Source organism: Vespa mandarinia, chromosome 11 (genome assembly GCF_050613455.1).
Source record: "Vespa mandarinia isolate Hongniang chromosome 11, ASM5061345v1, whole genome shotgun sequence".
Taxonomy (NCBI): Eukaryota; Metazoa; Arthropoda; class Insecta; order Hymenoptera; family Vespidae; genus Vespa; species Vespa mandarinia.
In genome coordinates, this window is record NC_140820.1 from 4,111,673 (window position 1) to 4,135,876 (window position 24,204).

Genomic DNA, 24,204 nt, shown 5'->3' on the forward strand with positions numbered 1-24,204 from the left:
TGGCGACAGTGTTTCTTATTGCATTTGTAGTTTATATTTTATTCATTCTTGTCGCTGAAGTCGCATATGCTATAAACAGGAGATAGTGAAATCCTAAATGATAATTTTTTCGTAAAATTTACTGTTTCAATGATATTTCATTTTTCATCATTTATTTTTTCACATAAATATATGACAATTAAAAATCATATATATTACGTGATGAATTTTTTCTTGAATATGTTATAAAGAGATTACTAATTAAAATATTTTTAAGTGAAAACGTATCATAATGTTCTATGTACTTTTAGTAGCAACCAATCATAGGAAAGGAAAGTTTATAAAGATGTCCACAATACTTTTAATTAACTAATAAACTATCTGAAAGTATCATTACTTAACCAATAAGAACTACTTACTGAAATGTCCGCAAGATGGCAGAATAATTGTTCAATTGAGCACATAGATTGGCAGATCTATACAAATTCTTTTCACGTTAGATTCTCGTGGCAGGCACGTCGTTAGGACGGTAAGAATGTAATAATTATTTAAAGTTCAATAATTTTCGAGTATTATTAATATAATTTTTAAATACATTAAAAATTTCTAATTAACAAGATGTAATTAGCCATGTCATTTTTCTTCTTAATCTGAAATATATCGAAACAAAAACGTGTTAGAAAACAACTGCATCACGGCACGTTGCCAATAGCACATACCATGAACAAATACGTAATATCAAAATTTCCAAGCTTACAGTGAATCTCCTTTCTAATTTTTCATCCAAAATAATAAATCAATATAAAATTATCGAGGCAGTAATTAAGAAATTAGATTTGTAAGGTATCTCAATGAAACTTATATAGGTCTAAGATAAATGCCAAGTTATTAAGTAGTATGACATCTTTAAAATAAATCAAATTCTAAAGGTAAATGTTATTATATATTTTTATTATATATATTTAGATAAACCACTATGCAGATCTTCGTAAAGACCCTTACGGGTAAAACCATTACCCTAGAAGTAGAAGCATCTGATACTATAGAAAATGTAAAAGCTAAAATTCAAGACAAGGAAGGAATACCACCCGATCAGCAAAGACTTATTTTTGCTGGTAAACAATTGGAAGATGGTCGTACTTTGTCAGACTATAATATCCAAAAAGGTTAATTATATGATAATAATTTATTAATCATAATATTTATATATATATATATATATATATATATATATATATAATAATTATTTATTCAGGTAACATAATTGATAAAATAATTTTATTATCTGTCAAACAGAATCAACGCTTCATTTGGTATTGCGTCTTCGTGGTGGAGTTATTGAACCTACCCTTCGTATTCTTGCACAGAAATATAATTGTGATAAGATGATTTGTAGGAAATGTTATGCACGTCTCCATCCACGTGCAACTAACTGCCGTAAAAAAAAATGTGGGCACACAAATAATATCCGCCCAAAGAAGAAGCTAAAGTAAAATGTATTTGGATTATTTTTTTTTTATCCAAATCATGGAAAATTTGGATGTCCATCTTTATCTATATTACACATTTTCTGGCAATAGTATGATGGACAACTCAGAAATATGTATCTCTTATTATGGATTGCAATAAAATCTAAGGATCAATCAATATTAAATAATTTTTTTCTACTACACACATGTTAAAAATAAAAATACTTTATTAAATATGCACAATATTTACAGCACGTAAAAGGAATGAATAATTTATAAATAATTTATAATATTATTATTATAACGGGTTTAACTTAAATTTAATTTAATTCCTTCATATAATTCGTATAATAAATTAATTATCTAATAATATAATTATCAGATCTTAGCTACAATTATTAGTACATACTAATTTTAATAAAAGTTGCTCTTGATTTGCATAATTTTTATAAAGATTCATGTCATTAGAATTTGGAATAGATCCACCTACCTATTTTAAACAAAGAAGTTTTTTAAAAATCATAATATACACTATCTTATATATTATAATTATTCATATACCTTTGCTCTGTTAACATATTGTTCATATATGTTTATGCTTGCATCTTTGATGACTGGCAAAGAACTAACAATTGGTGGTTGTGGGTTTTCTGGGAATGACGCTTGTTGTATCAATTTTGAACGAAGTTTTGTTTGATCTGTCGGATACGTTGCATTACGTCCTATTAAAACAAATCTGCAGAAAATATAAATAGTAAACAATATATTATAACTTTCATGCTAAACATTATAGAGCAATATTATATATATATAACCTTTTGTAGAGGATTATATCATTTCTTGCTGGATATTCTGGTTGCATTCCATATACAGTTTTCATTGATGGAAATAAAAGTTCAAAAGTCGTTAACTCTGAATTATCTTTAGATGCAAATAATTGTGACTCATTCATTTGTGGATGACTTTCATCTTCATCGGATGTTGAATCTTCACTTGAACTATATACAATAAAATTAATAACATTTTTATTCGAATTAAATATATTTACATATAATAATTATACCTTGCACTAGATGTTGTACTGCTTGTACTACTTTGTCCAGTCATAGATGGATTTTTCATATTCAAATTTTTATTACCAGTTTCTTCCCTTCTTCTACCAGGCCTTATACGTACAGCGAATGGACTGAAGCTTGTTGTGAAATGAGGCATAAAATCTCTAACTGAATGGCTTATTTTATATGCATATAAATCCGCAAGTAAAGATAATTCATAAGGCCTGAGCAAAAAGGATTTAATAATTTTTATTGTTTGAATTAATTTAAAGAATTAATAATAAATGATTATCATCAATTTTATTTACCTATGATAATCATAATAAACATCGATCATTTCTTCTAAAGTACTTTGTACTTGTATCATTTCAGAACAAGTTTTTGTTACTTCATTGAATGCATATGGTAGACATTTTAATATATTTTTGTTCCACCATTGAGTAAGTAATCTTCCTTTACGAAGATATTGACAAGCTGGCTTATGATGAAGATAATAATCTGTTAATAATTCCCATATTGAAGGTTTACCTTCTTCAGGTATAAAAAGCCCTACAAAAAATATGTATTTCAATATTTCTTTAGTATTTATAAGTCCTTATAAATTGACCTAGTAAAATAATGAATTACCTAGAAATAAATTAATTGTATGCTGTTTTTCTTGATCACTGAAGGTATTACTATAATATCTACTCAATGTTTGCATAATATCATTCCCTTGGCTAGTCCATGGTGCAGTTTTCCTTGATTTATGGATATATATTACTATCATTTTTTGTTGATGAATTAGATAAAAATTCTTGTCATTACCTATAGGTTCTAATTCTGTGTACTAATTGAGATCCACCATACTGTAAAGCTAATGTATCACCATGATCTTCATATAATTCTTCCAACATTCTTACACAATCAGAATCAAATTCAAGTTTAGGACTCTCTAATACTCCTAAAGCACATAACTGAAAGCCTAAAGCACATTTTCCTATAGCAAATTGAGCTGTATTAGTACGATCCAAACAATCCACACAATTTGTTCTAATAATTCCAGTTTGCGGTATCCCTTTCCTCGCGAAACAATCCTTTATATGATCTTCAATATATTCTAGATCATATGTTTTATTACATTCAACGGATGGCATCTCCAAAGTGTGAGTACTTAAGTAATTATTACATTCTGATTTTGATGAATTATTAAAAGAATTTCTGACGTCGTAAAAACTAAATGATAATCCAGAACTTGAATTTGTTTTATGAACTTTTTTAGCATTACTATGTTGAGGCATGAATAAATTTCTTTGACTATAATATGGATTATGCGATTGGAAAACACCCGTTTTTAAAACTGCATTATGAGCTATATTTGCTAAACGACCCATAACATTCACTTCTTTTCTGTGGAAAAATTGTTTCGTTTATTATTAATATTAAATTAATATTCAATTATTATTAATATTAATCATGCAATGCTTTCTATACTTATAATTCTTATAAATTACCGCTTCAGCATTCTTGCCATATCAAAACTTATGTACTGAATATGGTGTTCTGGGGGTAAAAATTGATTTAAATATTTCACAGCCATATTTAATTCCTCGCTTAATGTACTTTCATGTTTTTTCTTCTCACGTTTTTTAACAAGGTTCAGTATTATAATTGGTGATCCATACCTCTTAAGAAGTTTATTAAAATGTGCTCCTAGAAAATAATTTAATTATAAAGTTTCACATCTAAATTGAATAGACGTTCGAATGGAAAATTAATTATTAAGTCAATATATTTATTTTTAATTTCTTACCAGCTGTTTCTACATATGGATCAACTAAATCACAAACGATTGTAGGCTTTGGAACCATCTTACTGACATCTTGACTCCAATGACCAGGAACTGAGCCGCGCATTTGCACAAAAGAACTAAAGCGTCCATTATTTAAAGAACTCACACCAGAATCATGAACAATTTGCTCTGTTTCTACTTCATTTGCTACATCACCCTTAATATAAAAATTTATATATATATAAGAGTTTTTAATAAATGCTATGAAAAATAAATAATACAAAACCTACATCAAAATTTGCACCACGCTTTAAAAATCTAGTGCCTGCATATTTATTACTTCGTCTAGCTATCAGAGCAATATAGACAGATCTTCCAAAAATGCTAACATTGGATTGTCCAATAAAACCATGTATTACATATAAAATCCAATCTCTATGGAGATCTTTTTCTACTGGTGCTAATAAATGAGAGTTCCATACAAACCGACGATGTGGATTACTACGTACTGCATAATCAATATACTTTTCCTTCTTACTGGAAAAAAGTAAAAAATATTACAGATTTTTTATGATTTCTTTTTATTATGTAAAAAACATATTACAAACCTATCATGTTGCCAGTTTTTATGAAATGACCACATATTAAAAAAATCTTCAGCTTCTTCTATATCATTATCTTTCTGATTTGCATTGTTGGGTATGTCCAATTTGATGTGTTTTGGTGGTGCCATGTTATATTGTAAAGTATGTGTCAAATCGTAGGAATAACTAAAGTAGAAGTTACTACTCAAATCAATACCTTGGAACATCTTTACATATCTTTGCTCATCAGGATGAAACAATCGTACAGTGTCATTCGGAATATATATCATTGTAGTATCTTCTATTTTATATATTGTGTGATGACCAATGAATGCCACTCGACGACGTTTCGTTACGAGAATAATATAATATCCTTCCAAGAAGCGTACAAAACCTTTTACAGAAGATTTCTTAGATAAGATTTTGTAAATATTTTTACAAAAAGAAATCTGAGAAAAGTATATAATATTTACTAAGAATTCTATTGTATTTATTATATTATACAACATATACAATTATTTTGAATTGCTGTAAAATAACCCACATTTTGTGCATCTGAACATGCTTTGTCTACCAATGATTACATTGCTGACAAAATGTCATGCACAGATAACTAATAATAGAGCCATGCTCAAGAAATTAATATACATACCATGTTGCATTATAAATTACATGTGCATAATTATTAATTGTGAATCTTATCTTTATAATGTAGCAGTTGTTCAAATATATATTTTAGAATAATTGAAACCATTGTAAAAATATTGATATATGATTATTTTAGAAGATTATTACAATTCATCTAAACAATAGTATTTAAATGGATATAGTCTAATATTTAATGATAAAAAAGTTATAGTTTAAAAGAAAAAAATATTTATTTTTGGCTCTGATAATAAAAACCTCAATGAGCCTTACCAAGAAGACCAAAAGCTGACACTAGCCTGGGAAAAGTATCTCTCTGCCACATATTCTTCCAGGTGAATTTAGTTTTTGTTGGTTTGTGCATCGGCTTTTGTGACTGATGCTGCTCAGACTCCTCTGATATATTTGTGCTGGATTCTTTATTATTGCTGCCTTTGTTAGCAAGCATATGTAAATAAGCTGTGTTCTTTCATTATAATTAATAATGGTTCTGATATGATATAATTAGATTTTTTAAATTTCATAATTAATAATAAAATGATAAAGTTATATGGCATTTATAATATATAATATGTGTCATATAAGATAAATAAGTGCAAAGCTGAGGAGCCTAAGCTATTGCATTTATAAAACTATCATGTGCCATTGGCAAATTTCAGACTATTATATTTAAAATAATACTGTTTTAATGATATTGTGATAATGACTCGATAAATATGATTGTTAAAAAGTGTAAAAATTTCATAAAAATATTATTACCATAACAAATATTTACTACAGAAGCATGTACATGCAATGATAAACATTATAATTCTTTGCACACCATACTAGAACCTTTATTATATGTAATATAATGTAATATCTTAACTTACCAACAATACCAAAAGCTGAAACAATTCGTGCAACACCACCAACGTTATTGCGCTGTCCTATACGTGTACGATTACCCATATCTATCATATTAACGAGATCTTGTATTTCATCTTGAGTATATTCTCTCTTATCATCAATGACAAGAAGTTCCCTTGGTTCCATTCGATCAATTTTTAAAACACGAAATCGCGTTAATGTATTATTTGATCCCATTAAATAAAATCGCTATAACATTTTTATATTATATTATTTATTTAAAAGTTAATATTCTTATATTTACATATATATATATATATATAATCTTACCGATTTTGTTTCATAAAGCGCAATTTTTTGTATAGAAGATATTATAGGATGAAATATCATATTTGGCACAGTATTATCATCCATTATTAATTTATTTAATTATAATTATATGTATTAATATTTATACAAAGTTATTTGTTATTAACTCGTTTAACAAATCATTGCAACTTATGTTGTTTAGGTTAAATCCTTGGAAACTATATACATCTAATAAATATTTTGATAAACATAATGTATCTTGATTTATTTATTCAATTTTAATCAAAAAATCATTTGTCAAATATATTTATTGATATCGTAGCCATGTATTTATTTAACACTCTTATTCGATAAAAGATATAATCTTAGATGACAGATACGTATTATTACCAACAGAGAGTGCTGAAATGCAGTTATAACTAAAAATTTTGGTTATCCGTCTAGATTTAAAAATTTATTTCTCTTTTGTTCTAAATCTATAGATTTAGAAATTTATATTAGTTTTGTTCTACGAATGATAGAAAATATCCTTATTTTTATATATTTTTTTTTCATATTATAGTAAATGGATTAATTCCAATAGGAAGACAGTAAAAATAATATATTAGAGGATAGGAAGAAAAATTCAGTACAGAATTCTCTGATATTATTCTACTTTTTATTTTATACATAACATAATAATGTAAATAGCATGCATGTTACATTTTTATATATTTCTACATTATATACATATACTTAATTCTTTTTTGCAAGTTCATATAAAAATTTTCCAGCATCAACAAGAGCTATAGACATTATTGCAAGTGTTACACCATATAATATCCTATCTTTTCCTCCTGCCAGTCTATACACGGGTTTGTTCAAATCTTTCTGCATAAAAAAAAAAAAATGTGATATGATCATATTAATTGAATTTATATAAATTTAATATAAATGATCTTATATTAAGAGCAATTATATATAAATTCTATTATATAGATTACCTGGAAAAATGAATATTTGTCAAGCAACTTAGAATCAATGGTTGTTTGACCAACACCTTGTAGCTTAACTTCAACTGGTTTAGTCTTCATAGTGTCCCAAATTATTTTTTGTTCTGATGTATTTAATATACTAGGATTCTGTAGAAAGAAACGAAAATTTATCAGTAATAATAAATTTTAATGATTTAATAAGATAGAACTTCGTTTTTAACTTAAAATTACTTGAGTGTGTACTATATTAAAATTGCATTATTGTTTCCAAATCTTGTTCTTTAAATATATATCATAACAAATGAATATTAATAAAATCATATGTGAACACTGTTACGTGATCGATACGTCGTCTGCTGATTAAATATGGCAAGTACAGTAAAACAATTGAAATACATTTTGAATTATAAGTAAATTTAAGACCAATAGACAATAGAATATAGAATTATTTGATCGTTTTTAATTTCAATTGTTATTGAAAAAGAAATATAAATTCGATAAAAACTTGTTACTACATGACAAATCGTTGTTAGCAACGATCGATGTTAATTTAATAAAAAATGCACGAATAGTTGTCAACTTTTTAATAATGATAAAAAAATATAAGCGAATAAATTTCAATTATTACTTACTAATGGATATAATGGTTGAAATCGTGTAGACTCCTTTAATCGACCAGTAAACGGGTTAAATTCGTTGTGGGTCATTATCTAGTAAATGCCAATAGTTGTGCAACCTTCCGCAGCAGGCACTGAATACATCCAACGTAGATCGTCTCTAAATAAAACAGAAGAGATGGTAGTATAGAATAAAGATAGTTATAGTTTAAAAATTCTTTATGTCTAAATATGATTATTAACTGTTATTAACAGTTATCTTTTACTTCATAATATTGTTAACAATAATAAAAAAAGTTAAAAAAATTGCTTTTTTCAACTTTTGATAAAAAGTATAAAAAGAATGTTATTTTGGACTAATTGAAATACTGAAGAAGGAAATGTTAAAAGTCCAATTGTTTAAGTCACATACTGATATATAATAAATTTTTTAAGAAATATTCCTGTATATACAGTGACATCTACAAATTTATTAGAAGAAGGTTAGTCATTAGTTAAATATGCTCATTGAACATTTTGTATTTTTATGATATTTTTGAAAAAAAGATATGAAGTATTAAAATATAGCAAATTTTTAAAAATATATAATTAATTAAAAATTATTGAATAATATATAATAATAATATTTATAAACAATATACCTTATGTAAGATAATATTTTACATATAAATTTAGAAATAATTATGGATATAAGTAATGATACTCTTTATTTCTATGTTATATCATTGTGTAAAGTAATTTTTTATTTCATGATACTTGTATATGTAAAATAAAATGAGAGAGCAATAATATATATATAATAAGAAACTACTTTTAACATTTGAATATTATAAATATTATCTTTTATATATATAATTATAATTATCATCTAAATTGTCATGGTTACAATCTTAAATCTCCAAAGAGATATGTTATAATATAAGAAATTTAGGATATCTCAGTATAATGTTATTAAATATTGTATATGTATGATTATTACTAAATTTATTAATATACATGGTTATATTTTATTTATAATCTAATATTCTTTTTCAACATTTTTTTTTTTTAGTGTCAGGGTCTGCGAATCATTGAGGACAAAATGTAACACTTCAGATGTAAAATTATATCAATGAATATTGGTAATTAATATACTTAAGGTAAAGATTTTCTTGTGGTTTATGTTTCATTATTTATTTGTTCTTTATAATGTATTTCACAGGAGTAAATAATTCAATATTGCGATATTAGCGCCTTTGATTTTCTGTATTATCGACCGAACAACAAACAGTTGAAAACATGTCATGGCTGATCTTGTGATTCATAACAATGTGTTAATTTATTTTTCTTATTCTAATAAAATATGAAAAATACACATTCAGGATTACAAATGGTAAGAGTAATATATACCTATATAAAAAATCAAACACACATTTAATTTTAAGTCAATTACTTGGATGTATTATAAAATTCATATAAAATAAAAAAAAAAGTGTTATGTATATCTATCCATAATGTGCTATTTAATAAGTATATATTTATTTGCATATGAATTATTTTAATAATCTTTGTAATTGATAGTTACATTCATATCAACACTTATAAAGTAATATTGCAGTAATCATATATATAGATTATTATATCTTAAAATCATGTCATTGACCTGTATACTCCAGGATCCTGTTTCTACCTTGAAACGTAATCAGTCCATCACACTCCGTAGCACACGTAGAATTTACAAAAAATGGGGAATAAAGTATCATGCAGCAGTAAGAGATGCTGTTTTTATGATGCATTCAATGCCACTTGTACCCTTAAAACCACCAGCATCTTTAAAATGTGATAATGAAGAGTCTGATTTAGTATATGTATGTCAACAATGCAGAGATTGGTAAGAATTTTATTTAAATATAAGTATTTCATTTTGCTTTTATATAATCTTATTCTAAGTAAAGAAAGACGTTCAGATTTTATCAGTTTTTTCAATAAATTTGTTTTTGTCTTAGCTTTTGGTTTAAAAGCAGCTTTGAAGATCATAGTCAGCGACACAGTTGGATTTTAGGATTTTGGTGTCAGAAATGTTTCTTAACAGTATGTACACATGTACCTAATAGTAACTCACCATGTGATCTGTGTGTAAATATTGAGCGTGATAAGCGGTCATATATGAGAAAGAAAGGTATCCATAAACATCAAAAAATGGGGACTATTAGAGTCTTTTATAATCAATGTCAATTTTTTGCACATCTAAGATTGCATAATATGTCTTTAGTCAATATATGTGATATTATGTTAATGCCATTACCAAATATGGAGATTGATTGGACACCTAAATTGGATACAGCTTGTGAAGCACTTTTGGAATATTGTTTCATGAAAAGAGTACATATCATGGATTGGTTTCGAGCCAAAAATGTAGATCATAATTGGTGGCAATTAGTTGAAAGTAACATCGAAGATACTGATAATCCTATTACAAAAATTTTAAAAACCTATAATGGAAGTAATTTATTTAATTCAGATATAGCAAAAGTAGATGCTGATTTGATTCCTTTGGCCGCAATGTACAGAACTAGTTCAAAATCCTCTACTGTTGGACTTACTAAAATAGCATTAGAGAAGAATGAGAAAGATTACAATAAAAATATTAAAAATATAAGTAATGTAACCACAGGTAGTAGTGTGCCCAATCAGGATACTGATGAAGATGAAGATAATCCTTGCTCTCCTACTGATATTACCTTTGTAGATTGTGATTCTACTTACAATACATATGGTCCATTTGCAGATTATTCTTCACGCAATAGTAAAATGACCAATTCGAAATATATGCAATATATAAAAAATAATACACAATCAACAGTAAACAAAAAACAAAGTAAGAAAAAAAAATTAAAGAAAGAAGTTGTAAATTACATTACTTCCGTTTCATCCTCACCTAATAGATCATCTAACTTCATCAGTACAAAAGAATTTTCCAATCAAAATTTGGACAAAGATATTAGTTATATGCAAAAAGATCTTGCACATAAATGTAGTGGTAATGCAAAATTATCCACTGTTGCAATCAATACACAAAATGGTTCTGTAGACAATATAATTAAGAAATCAATTACCAAGAATGCAAATTTGCTGCCTAATTTATCACATAAAGGAATAATGAATCAGGAATATCAGAAACAAAACTATCTGTCAGTTCTAAAAAATGATTCAAATTTACTAACATTCCAAGGTACAGACTCTGTGAAAATGAATGGACTCATTGCTCAAATTCCATCTCATCTTCGTGCTAATAATAAAATATTATTTATTGGTCAAGATATGGATGGAGTAAACAAAAAAGCCAATCATGCAATACTTGATGCAAAATTTCGTGAAAAAGACATAAAAACTATGTCTACCAAATTAAAATCTTTACATATGTGTAATAATGCAATATCTGAGGACAATAAGAATACTAGTAATTTAAGCAAAATTGCAATTGAGTCTAATAAAACAAAAATTCATCAAATTCCTCTTGAAAGTAAAATTATGTATCGAAATGGCAGTAGATATGTTATTGCACATACATCAAATTTTCAATCAAGCACACCTACATCACCTGATTCATCAAATAATATGCAAATTGTACGATACAATACAAAAAATCAAAACGGAGTAACGAAATTAACTTCAGTTGAAAATACATATCTTAACTTATCCGAAACAAATGTTTCTTTACCTACACCATCACCATCTTCATCAGAATTATCAAATAGTTCAAGTTGTGAAGCTCAGAGGAAACAAAACTTATCTATTGCTTGTACACAAAAAGGTTTAGAGACATCCAGAAATCATTTGAAACCGAAATTTAAACATTCTATATTGGATTTATTGAATGATGATGTATTGTGTGAAACATTATCGTTTCGTAGAGCCGAAAATGCAGAAATATATTTGAATATAAAACGAACCAAAAGTAGTACCAAACAGCTGAACGTAGTTACAACTGTAACAATACCAAATTGTAGACAAGACATGTTGAATGAATTTCGACAACTGAATTCCCTTGAAATAAAGGAACGCATTTTGCACTTGCAAGACGTCCGTACAGAAATTTTGAAAGTTATGAATTTTGCAGGCGATAGAGACATCGAAAATACATTAAAATCAATTAAAAACTTACAAAAAGGATTAGAGGATGTTCTTGAATCATGCAATCATGAATCTGAAGATATGAAGGATGTATGGAATGATCAAGAAGTATTATTGAATGAGTGGGAATCAGAATGTCAGTTATCTGGTAATGAATTGAGATGCGCCACGTGCAGTAAAATCATGAAACCTAAAACTTATATTCCGGGATTTTCCAAACCAGCAGAAAATGATACTATATATTGCTCATGTTATAAACATTTTTGTCAAGAATGTCGTAGTTATCAGGGTAACGTTACTCGATTCTTAACACATCAGAATTTTCATGAAGAAGAAAAGCCCTATGCATGTCCTGATTGCTTTCGAAGATTTCCTTCTTTTAGATTACTTGAAGGACATACATGGTCTTTTTGTTTTCATATGTTGAAAAAACGTGTTTTTTGTTGTAAAATATGTCAGATAGATGGTTTTCAGGATACGGAATCTATAGCAAGGCATTTTGCTATTATGCATAGTACTAAAAAAATAGCATGCGAGACTTGTTATATGGTATTAGATACGTACAGTGAATATAAAAGACATCGCGACAAAATGCATTCGACTGTGCTTAAATTTGAACCTATAAGACTGATGATTTGCAAACTAGGGCAATGTATTAATCGGTACGAGAAGTATATGATGCACTTAGAGAAACATTATGGTGTACGTAAAATAACATGGTTGAAATGTCCTTTTTGTTCATACTATAATCTCGAAAGCAAACAGTTCTTAATTCAATTCAAAATACATTTTCAAATAGTACATCTCAATCGTTTAGTAGAAATTATTAAACCAGAAACATTGAAAGATATTTTACCGACTAGTCTTTCCGAATGTTTATTTAAAGAAAAAGAATCATTAATTTATGACAATGAAAGATTCAAAAAACAAAAACATATTGATGAAAAAGAACGTTTAGGTTCAATCGTACCTAAAATATTAAACACGCGAACTATACCATCAGAAGATTTTGATCGAGTTTCAGAGAATATTGAAAGTATTACAAGGAATAACAAAAGTTTACATTCGATACAATCAACAATAAAAAATGGAGTGGAAGATAAAGTTAGATCAGAAAATACAGGTTCTTCAATATTTCAGGCAAAAATGAATAAAGAAGATAATCTACCGAAAATTTTAGATATAATATCAATAAATGATGTCTTATTAAAAGATCAGAAATGTTCATCAAATATTGCTGACGTTGAAGAAATTACTATAAACATTAAGGAAATACAATCAAATGCTGATAAGACAAAGAAACTTAGATCTGTAATAAATGATCAATCAGAGGAAACATGTAATTCTCCGAAAGAAAATATAAAAAATGATCCAAAATGTACAGAAAGTGATAATGGTACTCCGGAAAATAACGGAGAGGTTCAAAATATTATCACCAAATTAAAACAATCAAATACGACGATAACGGAAATTTTGAAACCTATTATTAAGGACTCAAAGGTACCTGCGAACGTTAGCAGGACATCTGGTTCATTGGAAACTAATTTAACAGTTAGTAACTGTAACAATATGCCTAATGAAATAGAAACATGCGATAATATAAATTCAACGAGTATAACGAAGTCAGAACAAGTGACTGCTCTTTCATCAAGCAACGATTCCATTAATTCAGAAAATACACAGAAGATACCAAAGCCACCACCTTTAATCCGTATTCCTGAGTATATTTTAGAGAGTAGAAATCATCAGGAAGTAAAGAAAATTAAAAAAAAAAAACGTACAATTTCAGGAAATCGTAAAACAAATATCAAGCGATTATGTCGAATAGCTTTAAATGGTCCAACTAATTCAAAAGATGTGCATCAAGATTATTTATGTCATTTGTGTGGTGAACTGATAAATACTGCTTGGCCTATCATAAGTACTCACTTCAATAAAAGGCATACGGACGATTGTAAATTATCAATTTTAACACCGCGATTATTAAGAATAACTCCTGAATTTATTAATGGTGGTTATAAAGAATTGTTTAGTAATAAAAAGCGTAAATCGGACGGGACATTACCGAAAGAACAGAGCTCCAAAAAAAAGAGAAAATGGAGTACAAAAAAGCATACAGATTCAAATAATTCATTTGGTGAGGGATTATATGTGGAACAAGAGTCCGTAGAAGATGGGAAGGGTAATTTCATATGTCGGAGATGCGATCAACGATGTGCAAATATGTCAGATCTAAGGAAACATATAGCTTCCAATCATAGAATCAAAGGTCGATATTTGGTATGCTTGGAATGTGGTGAAAACTTCGTTGTTGCGCCAAGTTTACAAATGCATTTGAAAGCTTTTCATGGAATAGAAGATCCTATTTCGTACATGAATCAAAATTCATCTTATGCACCGGATAATATTAATGATCTTGAAAATGAAACAAAGGCAATGATAGCCAATCAATGTTACGTATGCATGGCTGTATTTGAAGATAAAGCTGCTGTTGATAAACATCTCAGAGTACATGGTATGGCATTTCTTAATCGCAAGAGAATAGAAGCTCAAAATGCTTTAAAGAGTTCAGATAAAAATATAAAAGTCAATGATGATAAGCAAAGCTTTCAAAAAGAAAGTACAAAAACACCTATTAAACGGGACAATCCATCAAATACTATTCTTGAAAAAATTAATGTAAGTAATATATATTTCTATGACGCAAAGTATTTTGAATTAATCCAACATATATGTTTATTGATTTATTGTTTTAGGCTACGATATTAGAGGAAGCGCAATGATTAAAGGCAGAAGTTCTTGTAAAATAATACGTATTTTTTATTTCGATTATATACATAAGTTTATCATTGTAGATAATTTATTGTACATTCTTTAAAATTACCTAACATGTGAGATGGGGATATGTACAAATTTCAAAATTGTCGACTCAATACGAGTTTATACATGTACATTTTTTAACTACTAGTATGTTTTCAAACATTTAGAGGTTCATTGTAAAATATGATTTATTAGATATCACTTGTTATGTTAATGTAATTAGATATAGAGATCTTAATATCTTTAGATATTAAAAATATGTCAGTAAATTCAGTCTGATTAAATTTTTTACTTTGATGTAATTAATTTAATATAATTTATCAAGTGAAATTTTATTTTCAAGAAAAAAAGACATTATCAATTAAAAGTAGATTAGTATGTGAGACTGTTTAAAATGAATCTTATAACATTTCTATTTGTGTTATATTTTACGACAATTACAAATTTCTATAAAATTTAATTTTCTGATTTTGGATAATAAATATATGCACGTTTATTTGATTAGCATTTGTTTGACATAGTAGTCAAATAAATTGTTAATATTATTGTAGAGTGATATTTGAATTATTGTCTTCCCTCAAATTATAATTTAAAATATGATATCTATGTCTCTTTCTCTCTCTACATATAAATATATGTATATGTATGTACACGTCCATATACATGTTTATATTTGATAATTCAAGGTGCTATTATATAACATTTAAGAGAGTTCGTGATTTTTTTTTACGTCGCCTAATTACATTTATTTTTTAATTAATCTTCTTAATTAATTTTCAAAGCAATAAAGGTTATTGGATATAGTGGAACAGTCAGGAATTAATTTATCTATTCGCAAATTTGAACGCTTGTTTTTTTGTCCTTAAGTAATAAAATATTTAAATAATTGCAATATTTCAAGAAAATTTTTTGTGTATCTATATAAGATAAGAATATAATAGACTGATAATAAATTAACACTGTTTAATAATTATTTATACGTAACGAAGTGGGAGAACCTTCTTTATACAATCTGTTACAATAATTTTATACTTCATTTCATGTTGACTGACATTTAATTACATATATTGGAAATCACGAATTGTTATTTACATAAATGTGCGCTTTGGCCGTATGAAATTTACTAGTCATGTATTGAAGGAAGCATTGTCATCCCTAATAAATAAATTATATAAGTCATAATTTTTATTGAGAATATATCTTAGAAATTTTTACCTTATCTTCGATTTATTTCAATTGTATATGATTTAGCGTCTTTCAAATATTTTTGAATCGAAAAGAATACACGTGCAAATGTTTTTCATTGGAATTTTATTAATTGAAATATTAAAAATCAATATAATTTGCAAATGTGATAGCAAAGATAGATTAACAAGAGAGAAACAAAAAATAATAATTTAAAATTATTTTTAACAATTCTTAATAAAAATTATATTTATGGGATTTTGAGGAGAGGATAATGTATGATTAAAAATAGTCAAATAGTAAGTAGAATATATATAGTATTTTTTTATTACTCCGTTCTTGACAATGACAGTTATTGCTTATTAGTTAAAGACTTCAATGATTGACACAAAGATATTCAAGGTACGAAGTCGGTCGAATGGCTATCAATCACATCCATCGAGAATAGTCGAATTTTTTTTATTTCTTTATATAAATATATATATGTATATGTATGTCTTATATATATGCACGCACATATACAATATACATACGTATATATACATGTATATTTTATGTATATATATATATATATATATATATATATATATATATATCCTTTTTTATTAGATAGATATCTAAATTACGGCATGAAAATATCGATATAATATCTCGACTCGTACTTATTTTATGAATGAAATTGGCATATTCTTAATTTATAATCTTTATACTTTTGGAAAGATATATTCGCATCGTACGTGAATACAGGTACTGGAGAAAGGGGCTTTAGGGCACTGAACACTTTTGATTTCGGGCCTGTAAGAGTATTTGCGGTACTTCTTATGTGGTACAATCAATCAATAATTTGATTAATGTTTATTAATAATATTGTGGCCCAAAAGAAACAACATTCGTTTTTTTTTTTTTGTTTGCAGCTTTAATCTTCCTACATGATATTCTTCAATAAAGTAGTCATGATTTGTATTCGATTAGAAATGATTTGTTTGTAATTTTTTTCTTTGTAATATCTATTTAGATACAGTTATCGTGCAGAAGGATTTCAATCTTAATCATAAATTTAATTAAATGACATGTCGTTTTTCAGAACAATAGTTCATACTTTAACGATCTTTGATCCTTAGTGATATACGAGAATTTACTACGTTCGATATCTAATAATACATTTATTAACACAGCAGTGGTTTCTTATGTCACACCCTTTTTATTTTAGACAGTAATTAATTATGAAAGATAGATGCGAGCGGGAACGTCATTTCCATTAATATCCAAACGTTCGCGAGAAGCAATTTTCATTGAGGATCATTTTTTGGCAGGTTTCACGAATATCCAGGCACGTGAAAAATTTTCAAATATTTTTCGTAGGGTGTATAAAAAATATGTACCAAGAAGACATCTTTCCTTCTTTTTCTTTTTTTTTTTCTTTTTTTTTTTTTTTATAATCGACGCACATTCGGTAAGCTATAATTCGAAATGTTGTCGATAAATTGAAGGTAACATTTGAAGGGCGTGCAAATTGAAATCTCCGCCCAACGTTTGTTTGTTTGTTATGTAATCCAATATAATAGGAGGGGAACGTTGAATGAAAAATGAAAACAATGAAGAAAGCGAGTTGGTCCCTCCGCGATACACAAAAACCAAATACGTCGCGTACTCTTACCGGTCCCGTTTATTTTCCTTTGGCACGATTACTATGGAACACAAACGACGAGGATTAGACGTTAGTAGATTCCTGATCGTTAGACGAAACATCTCGAAGAACATCTTCGTCGAGCTTAGCAATGAGGATTTTTGGACTCGTCGGTTGAGAACATTCTTGTTCTTGCTGAAGAGCGTCCGTTAGAACGACGGTCAAAGTCGTGGAATCAGAACGAGACTCGTTTCTGAGGGCTACGTCGTTCATTGTACTCGAGAGCTTCAGATTCGTCGGTGTGGACGAAGAGGAGGAGGTCGATTTGGAGATTTTCAGTTCAGTTTCGACTGGACTGACATCATTCGAAACGTCATTTTCTCGGAAGAGTCTTTTCAAATCGTTTCCTAATCTGGCATCGTCTGGACTGATGTTTGAGTCGGCCTTGATCATTAAGGCCAAACTCTCCGGTGGTTTTCTACCTCTCACACTTTTACCCAATTCGCTGAGGGGTATGCCAACTTCGTGAGTGGCCCAAACGTCGCAAAGAGGATTATAGGAGGAACCACGAGGTGTCAGATTCGTCTTAGATCTCCTTGCATCCTCCATTGAGTGCCAACGGTGAGGTCTTGGGGCTGAGAGTCCAGATGCTATGGCATTTAGACTATTTGCTGGGACTATTCGATGAGGAAATCGAGGAGAACCACGGATTTTTTCTCGCGATGAACCTTGATTGCTATTAGCTTCTATAAATTTAAAATTGCGTATTAGTTAATTCGGCAAATGCGATAATTTTTGTTTGTTTATAAAACATTAAACTCACGTGGTGGTAAAGTAAAATTCACTCTCGGTTCACTGCTTTCCTTACGACGTAAACCGAGGCTTAATCTGCGGTCTTCCTCGCTAGTGATACTAATTATCGGTCCAGAACCACATCGGGGATGAGATTGCTGTGAGCCTTGCGCATCCATTTGGCAGGTCGAGGCGGCTTTAGCACTCGGTACTAGACCAGCGATATAGCCCATATGAACTCTCAGCGCAGACGCTACACCTAAATACGGTTACTCTTGATATTAACGATATATACGGGCAAAATGATAATGAATCATTTTCGGCGTGTATCGATTGACCTTACGAAAGCTATAATCAATCTCGGCAGCAATACCGCTATGTCGATGCATACGAAAATTCGATTTACTAGAGAACAGAATGTGTTTATTGAAACAGTGATCATCTCCGTAAAATATCCTTTCTTAGATATCATTGACTGAGTAAAGATAAATAATTCGTACCTGTAAACGATGCCGTAGATGTCTTTCTACTTGTCGGACGACTGCCAAAAAGACTGAAGAACCGTTGAAAAACGCCTAGACGATTTGGTCCTTCGGTTTCTCTGCGACGATGAAGCTTGTAAATGTCGGCTAAACTTCTTCTGGGATCGTCCGGTTCCAGATCCGGTTGACTGCTAAACGCTACGGTACCGCGGCGCATGCCTAATTTGAACAAGGGGTCAAGACGAAAACGTCGAGTAACCCGTATCGAGCGAGATCTCGATGCTTTCAGCGTTTTGGAGTATCTTTTGCTCGTTAAAAATACGAGCGATGCATGTATATACACCTGATTTACTTTACTACTAACGGAAGGATGCTTAAATAAATAATTTTCGACAACTCTCTAGAAGGGTTAAATTGGCTAAACATCGTTCCGTTATATAGTGAAAATGTTGCGTAATTATGTTAATAGAAGGGTGAAAGCGCATCGCAAAAGCGAAAAGCAAACTACGTTAAGTAGAAGAGGAAGGAGAAAAGTAGTTGCATGTATTTTTTTTCACGAAGCTTTTTTCGTTAATTTCGTTTATGCGTTTGCATGATGCAAATTTCTATATGTGTTTTATTGTGCATTTAAAATAAATTTGTTTTATTGATAAAGTTTACAAGTTCAAAAGTGAATTTATTAATCAACAATGTTTGAAAGAAAACCTATACACATCCCTTTCGACAAATAAGATCCATCATCGATGCATTTAGAAATATCAGAAACGAAGCGTGCAATAGACGCGTAAGAGATACGATTCTTGTCACAGATACGCTTTGCTATTACTTCGGAGAATTGGTATTTATTGACTCAAATATCAATCGATATATTGTGATAAGAAATTTTAATGTAGGTGTTTATGCGATAACGTATAAAGGATTCTAATAAACGAATTTGATGATTTACAAAAGAAGCATAAATAATATGAAAGATAGAAAGATAGATATAGATATAGAAATAGAGATAGAGATAGATAAATAGATAGAGATAGATAGATAGATAGAGAGAGAGAGAGAGAGAGAGAGAGAGAGAGAGAGAGAAAGAGAGAAAGAGAGAGAGAGATAAAGGAAACTTAGAAACTTCATGCTATGTAATGATCGAATCAACTTACAATAGAAAATGCTTTCTTAGAACGAAGAAGAAAGAAAGAAACAACTACAGTTTCTTGTTGTTCAACTGTAGTGTTGAAAAGAAAAATTGAAAAAAGAAAGGACAAGTGATAAGAAAAAAGATAAGATAAAAGGTCACAGAGAACGAAAAAGTTTTATCGTGCATGATGAATGTGTCGGTCATGTGATATAAGAGTCGTGCAAATAATATCGAGCAATTTTTTTCTCGTCACAACTTGAATGTTTACATTCATAGAACGATCTCACGAGGTACCAATATAATTTCAAAGATCTCGCTTTTCTAAAGTATTAACGAGCAATATTCAAGATGATATATTAAGGAAATAACTTTGTCTACCTTTCGCTTCTCCTTTCAAGCTTCTCCCTTCGAACGACATTTTACCAAGATTTGAAGGAGTATGAGGGATCTTTTGTATTCTGAGAATATAGTACACGCACGCAGCTATGTAAGTACCCATTTTGAGGATTTATTCCACTTCACCAAGAATTTATAATTTTCCTATTAGAATAATGTGCAATTTACTATTTTGATCCAATCGTTTATTTAACGAGTATGAATAATGGAAAGTGAAGCTGTCAAAACCACAACCCGTTTTTGATTCATCAAAAACAAAACAAGAAAGAAATCAATAAGAGCTCAACGTTCATGCACACTCGGACGTCCACGAGCTTGTAAAGGATTATCATTGTCTCTACTCTAAATTCAAACGTTAAAACGTCCCACTCCATCGACATCTCTCTTATGTCGTAACGTCAAGCAAGTGAGCATAGGTTTAGAAGCATTACGTGCAATAAACGAAATTCCATCACCTTTCTCTGACACCTGAATAGCCGAGGAATGAACGAAGCGAGAAAGCATTAATATTACGTTGATTCCTTCCTTCTCTGCTCGAAACGAGTCAGACTCATCGTGCAAAAAATGTTTTTACTTTTAAACATAAAAATATCTTTAATCATTCATTGTTTTATTGTACATTATAAATTTATAATTTAGCATCGATAAATGGATATAAATAAGTGAGCATAAAAAAGCGTTTTGCACGACGAAGTCTATATAAATATAAAATTTAAATTATCTTTCTTACCCGATGGATCGGCGGATGGCCAACTCGCTCTCGGAATAACCGATGGGAGAACGCTGAGCAACAACAAGGGTAAACCACCCCCGATACTCGGATTTCGTTGTGGAATCGAAGTACTAGAGGAAGCGTGTGATGGTTCGACCGGTTCTTGTGCCAACTGCTTTTCCAATCTGGCTAACTCGAGTTCCAACTGAGCCATCTCGCGACGGTAAACTCGATTCTGCACTTCCACTCGATACTGTAGCTCTCTGTGGGATCATGTTAATTGCATCAAACGGGCATAGTTATTTCGCATTCCATTGAGTCACATGGAAAATACATGGTTCGAATAAAAGGCATCGGGTTTTTTGATCAGACAACGAATAGAATGAAAAAAATTGATCGATATTTGAGACTTGGGAAGAGGGAAAAAATGGATAAAAGGAAAGGAAGAATAGAGAATATAGTTGGATTTTACTCGAAACGTTATTTTCTCGTTCGTGACGGCTTTGAGAAGTATGGTTGGATCAGGGAGCCAGATGCGATAACGTTTATTGTCTTGAAGGCCAATTCTGCACTTGCCCAAGATAGAATTTATTTCTTATCGTCGTTTCCCGTTATCTAAAGGCTTCCGCCTTTCACCCTCTTCCTTCCATTTCGATCGAGAAAAGCCCTCTTACCTTCTATCGTCCGTGACGAATCTCCTTGTGTTGCATTCGATCTTTAAGCCGAGACTCTGGACGACAGGATCGGCTCTCTCTCCAGCAAGAATGTTCGCCAACTGAGGTAAAAAGAGCAATGCTAACGTTGCTGTTGTTGAGGCCAGGATTAGAGCAGTGATTGTGACAAAGGCCAAGGTTGCCCGGTCGGACATCAAATTCGCTAACACGACCACGATACCAGAAGTTATTACTACGGAATAGACGCTCATGCCGATGTATTGGGAATCGTTCAAAGCTGGTATCTTCACGTGCCTGGAAAGAGTTTCCATTAAATTTGTTTTCTTCTATGCGTTAGAAAATTCGAAAAGTGTGAATTTCAAGAGAATTCCTGATAATCTCGTTTAACTCGAATCGAGCAAGATCGATCTTCTTTGTCACCCGAATCATTCGAGGAAACTTCGTATTCGCGTTCTGCATTTCTGAAATGCGATTGAATTTCTTTCTTTTTCTTTTTAGAATCTCACCTTTCCTTTTTCCTTTCGTCTATTAGATTTCCGTAAATCTATCGTGAGACGTGCGTTTTTCGTCGTAGCAACCACTATCTATTTCGCGAGAAAGAGTTTTGACTTTGACTTTATTCTTCGATAAAGTTTTCTTATTTTCTATTTGTTTCGTCTTCCATATTATCTCACTTTTTTATTATTAAATTTTAAAACTAGAATAAAATTTTGCCGATCGATGTTTGATTTGATCAATCCATCAGTGATATATTGAACGAAATATCAAGAATCATGATACTACATTTTATTGTAACAAGGTGCATTTGATTTTCAATTCAAAACTTTTTTCTCTGTTCCATGGAAGAAATCGAATATCTGAAAAGCGTTTGGCCATTTATATCGCAGTTAGCATTTTAATTGTTTAATTAACGAATAAGTCGGGATTGTTAAATTAAAGTACATTTTCCTTTGCGCGGAAGCTTTCACAAAGTATTATAGCAGTTTCAATGAGGAAAAACGAATTCACTTTAAAGAGGTAAAATAATAGGTCTCCCATTGTTTTTATCCTTATCTACAGCAGTGCATCCCATTCCGTAGGTTTCTGTCTCATTTCGAGTTGAAATTGTCGCTGAACGATGTAATTAATTAGCTAAATTGCTATGGATTATTTCCCCATAGTATGCTCATTATTCTCTGAGATTATATTTTGGCTCGAAATAGCGTTAATTATTGCATCAGGCTAATATATCGGATCATTTAAAATATTTCCAAAATAATTTTGTTCATAACAAAGGATGTAAAATTGTAAGTTTTCTCTTAATTGGAATAAAATCGGAATAAACAATTTCGTTTACGTATACTTCGTATCAAAATACTTTTCACCGAAGTCAACCGACGAGGAAAGTTCAATCAATGAGAAGCTATGGATTAACGAGCCTGACGATCTTTGCTCTGAAAGCTCACCTTGTTTCCCAGGCCATGTAGACACCGACTATGAGTAACAAGCCTTTGTAAACGTAAAGTGCACCCAACCAGCCATTAGTGTGCTGTGAACGACACACCTCCACCTACGCGGAAGGAGCAAAGGCAAGGAGTTAATTGGTCACGGATCGTTAACGGTAATTACGAGTAACGTTACTGAGGATCCTTTTGGGACAACTTGCATTTCGTTCGAGAAAATCATTGACAGATATATGCGTTTACATTTACAGATTGTCTTGTACCTGAAGTTGATAGACGACGCCACGATCTTGCGGATTTATTTCCAAGGTTAAGTTACGCAGGTGACGTTGCATTGGGTCCAAGGTTACCCAAAGTGTCACTACTAGACCGTCGATCAACAGCAGTATGCAGATTAGGCTTATCAGTTGAGTATCCTGTAGCAGCTAGGAATGATATATTCACGTCGTGTATGAATCATATGGGATAATATTTCTAGTACGATTAAAGTCGATCATTTTTAGTTCTTTAATTTAATCATATGTTAATATATAGTTATCCTGTTAGATTTAATTTCATTGTGGATGGGCACGTATGATCG

General features: G+C 30.0%; 5 protein-coding genes across 12 annotated transcripts in view; 2 read left to right on the forward strand and 3 right to left on the reverse strand.

Annotated features, from left to right (window-relative positions):
• The first annotated feature begins 357 nt into the window (after positions 1–357).
• RpL40 (ribosomal protein L40) lies at positions 358–1,626 on the forward strand. Of its 2 annotated transcripts, none has more exons than XM_035865186.2 (3): positions 358–508; positions 946–1,145; positions 1,276–1,626. In XM_035865186.2, exons 2-3 carry the CDS (start codon positions 956–958, stop codon positions 1,470–1,472), a joined length of 387 nt encoding a protein of 128 aa, XP_035721079.1. In that variant the 5' UTR covers positions 358–508; positions 946–955; the 3' UTR covers positions 1,473–1,626. The 2 variants fall into 2 exon arrangements, with proteins under 2 accessions (XP_035721079.1, XP_035721080.1); XM_035865187.2 differs by having other exon boundaries at positions 486–516.
• Positions 1,627–1,701: 75 nt separating this feature from the next.
• Positions 1,702–7,046, reverse strand: FIG4 (polyphosphoinositide phosphatase FIG4). 3 transcript variants are annotated; one of them, XM_035865183.2, is made up of 14 exons: positions 6,683–7,046; positions 6,376–6,601; positions 5,777–5,935; positions 4,883–5,252; positions 4,565–4,811; positions 4,296–4,491; positions 3,997–4,195; positions 3,311–3,892; positions 3,131–3,243; positions 2,812–3,052; positions 2,512–2,727; positions 2,264–2,446; positions 2,010–2,184; positions 1,702–1,938 (listed from the first exon to the last, which is right to left on the reverse strand). In XM_035865183.2, the coding sequence occupies exons 1-14, from the start codon at positions 6,764–6,766 to the stop codon at positions 1,834–1,836; spliced, it is 3,096 nt and encodes a 1,031-aa protein (XP_035721076.1). In that variant the 5' UTR covers positions 6,767–7,046; the 3' UTR covers positions 1,702–1,833. The 3 variants fall into 3 exon arrangements, with proteins under 3 accessions (XP_035721076.1, XP_035721077.1, XP_085516287.1); XM_035865184.2 differs by lacking the exon at positions 5,777–5,935; XM_085660161.1 differs by lacking the exon at positions 1,702–1,938 and having other exon boundaries at positions 2,032–2,170.
• Positions 7,047–7,297: 251 nt separating this feature from the next.
• On the reverse strand, positions 7,298–8,412 carry LOC118441156 (uncharacterized). Its single transcript, XM_035865188.2, has 3 exons — positions 8,268–8,412; positions 7,645–7,782; positions 7,298–7,531 (listed from the first exon to the last, which is right to left on the reverse strand). Exons 1-3 carry the CDS (start codon positions 8,340–8,342, stop codon positions 7,397–7,399), a joined length of 348 nt encoding a protein of 115 aa, XP_035721081.2. The 5' UTR covers positions 8,343–8,412; the 3' UTR covers positions 7,298–7,396.
• Positions 8,413–8,482: 70 nt separating this feature from the next.
• On the forward strand, positions 8,483–16,340 carry LOC118441152 (uncharacterized). Of its 3 annotated transcripts, XM_035865181.2 has the most exons (7): positions 8,483–8,734; positions 9,304–9,373; positions 9,454–9,624; positions 9,908–10,122; positions 10,238–10,410; positions 10,504–15,044; positions 15,122–16,340. In XM_035865181.2, exons 3-7 carry the CDS (start codon positions 9,595–9,597, stop codon positions 15,146–15,148), a joined length of 4,986 nt encoding a protein of 1,661 aa, XP_035721074.2. In that variant the 5' UTR covers positions 8,483–8,734; positions 9,304–9,373; positions 9,454–9,594; the 3' UTR covers positions 15,149–16,340. The 3 variants fall into 3 exon arrangements, with proteins under 3 accessions (XP_035721074.2, XP_035721073.2, XP_035721072.2); XM_035865180.2 differs by having other exon boundaries at positions 9,304–9,391; positions 10,238–15,044; XM_035865179.2 differs by having other exon boundaries at positions 10,238–15,044.
• Positions 16,341–17,000: 660 nt separating this feature from the next.
• GABA-B-R3 (gamma-aminobutyric acid type B receptor subunit 3) overlaps positions 17,001–24,204 on the reverse strand; it is a 42,072-nt gene continuing 34,868 nt past the window's right edge. Inside the window, exons 13-19 of one of the 3 annotated variants that reach the window (XM_085660283.1) lie at positions 23,888–24,049; positions 23,628–23,731; positions 22,183–22,476; positions 21,527–21,771; positions 19,290–19,469; positions 18,821–19,048; positions 17,001–18,743 (exon numbers count right to left, since the gene is read on the reverse strand). In XM_085660283.1, coding sequence (XP_085516409.1) covers positions 18,082–18,743; positions 18,821–19,048; positions 19,290–19,469; positions 21,527–21,771; positions 22,183–22,476; positions 23,628–23,731; positions 23,888–24,049 — 1,875 coding nt within the window. In that variant the 3' untranslated portion in view covers positions 17,001–18,081. Of the gene's footprint in view, positions 18,744–18,820; positions 19,049–19,289; positions 19,491–21,526; positions 21,772–22,182; positions 22,477–23,627; positions 23,732–23,887; positions 24,050–24,204 lie in introns of all 3 variants that reach the window. The other 2 variants (XM_085660284.1, XM_035865253.2) reach the window with 2 other exon arrangements.

Bases quoted from the DNA above. Each gene is read 5' to 3' on its own strand.
- RpL40 (XM_035865186.2), top strand. From the start codon at position 956: ATGCAGATCTTCGTAAAGACCCTTACGGGTAAAACCATTACCCTAGAA. The intron at 1,146-1,275 runs GTTAATTATATG...TCTGTCAAACAG, and splicing joins AGACTATAATATCCAAAAAG to AATCAACGCTTCATTTGGTA.
- FIG4 (XM_035865183.2), bottom strand. From the start codon at position 6,766: ATGGATGATAATACTGTGCCAAATATGATATTTCATCCTATAATATCT. The intron at 2,728-2,811 runs GTAAATAAAATT...CTTTTTGCTCAG, and splicing joins GTTTATTATGATTATCATAG to GCCTTATGAATTATCTTTAC. The intron at 2,447-2,511 runs GTATAATTATTA...TATTGTATATAG, and splicing joins AGTACAACATCTAGTGCAAG to TTCAAGTGAAGATTCAACAT.
- LOC118441156 (XM_035865188.2), bottom strand. From the start codon at position 8,342: ATGACCCACAACGAATTTAACCCGTTTACTGGTCGATTAAAGGAGTCT. The intron at 7,783-8,267 runs GTAAGTAATAAT...TTCTTTCTACAG, and splicing joins TTCAACCATTATATCCATTA to AATCCTAGTATATTAAATAC. The intron at 7,532-7,644 runs GTAATCTATATA...TTTTTTATGCAG, and splicing joins ACAAATATTCATTTTTCCAG to AAAGATTTGAACAAACCCGT.
- LOC118441152 (XM_035865180.2), top strand. From the start codon at position 9,595: ATGAAAAATACACATTCAGGATTACAAATG. The intron at 10,123-10,237 runs GTAAGAATTTTA...TTTTTGTCTTAG, and splicing joins TGTCAACAATGCAGAGATTG to CTTTTGGTTTAAAAGCAGCT. The intron at 15,045-15,121 runs GTAAGTAATATA...TTATTGTTTTAG, and splicing joins CTATTCTTGAAAAAATTAAT to GCTACGATATTAGAGGAAGC.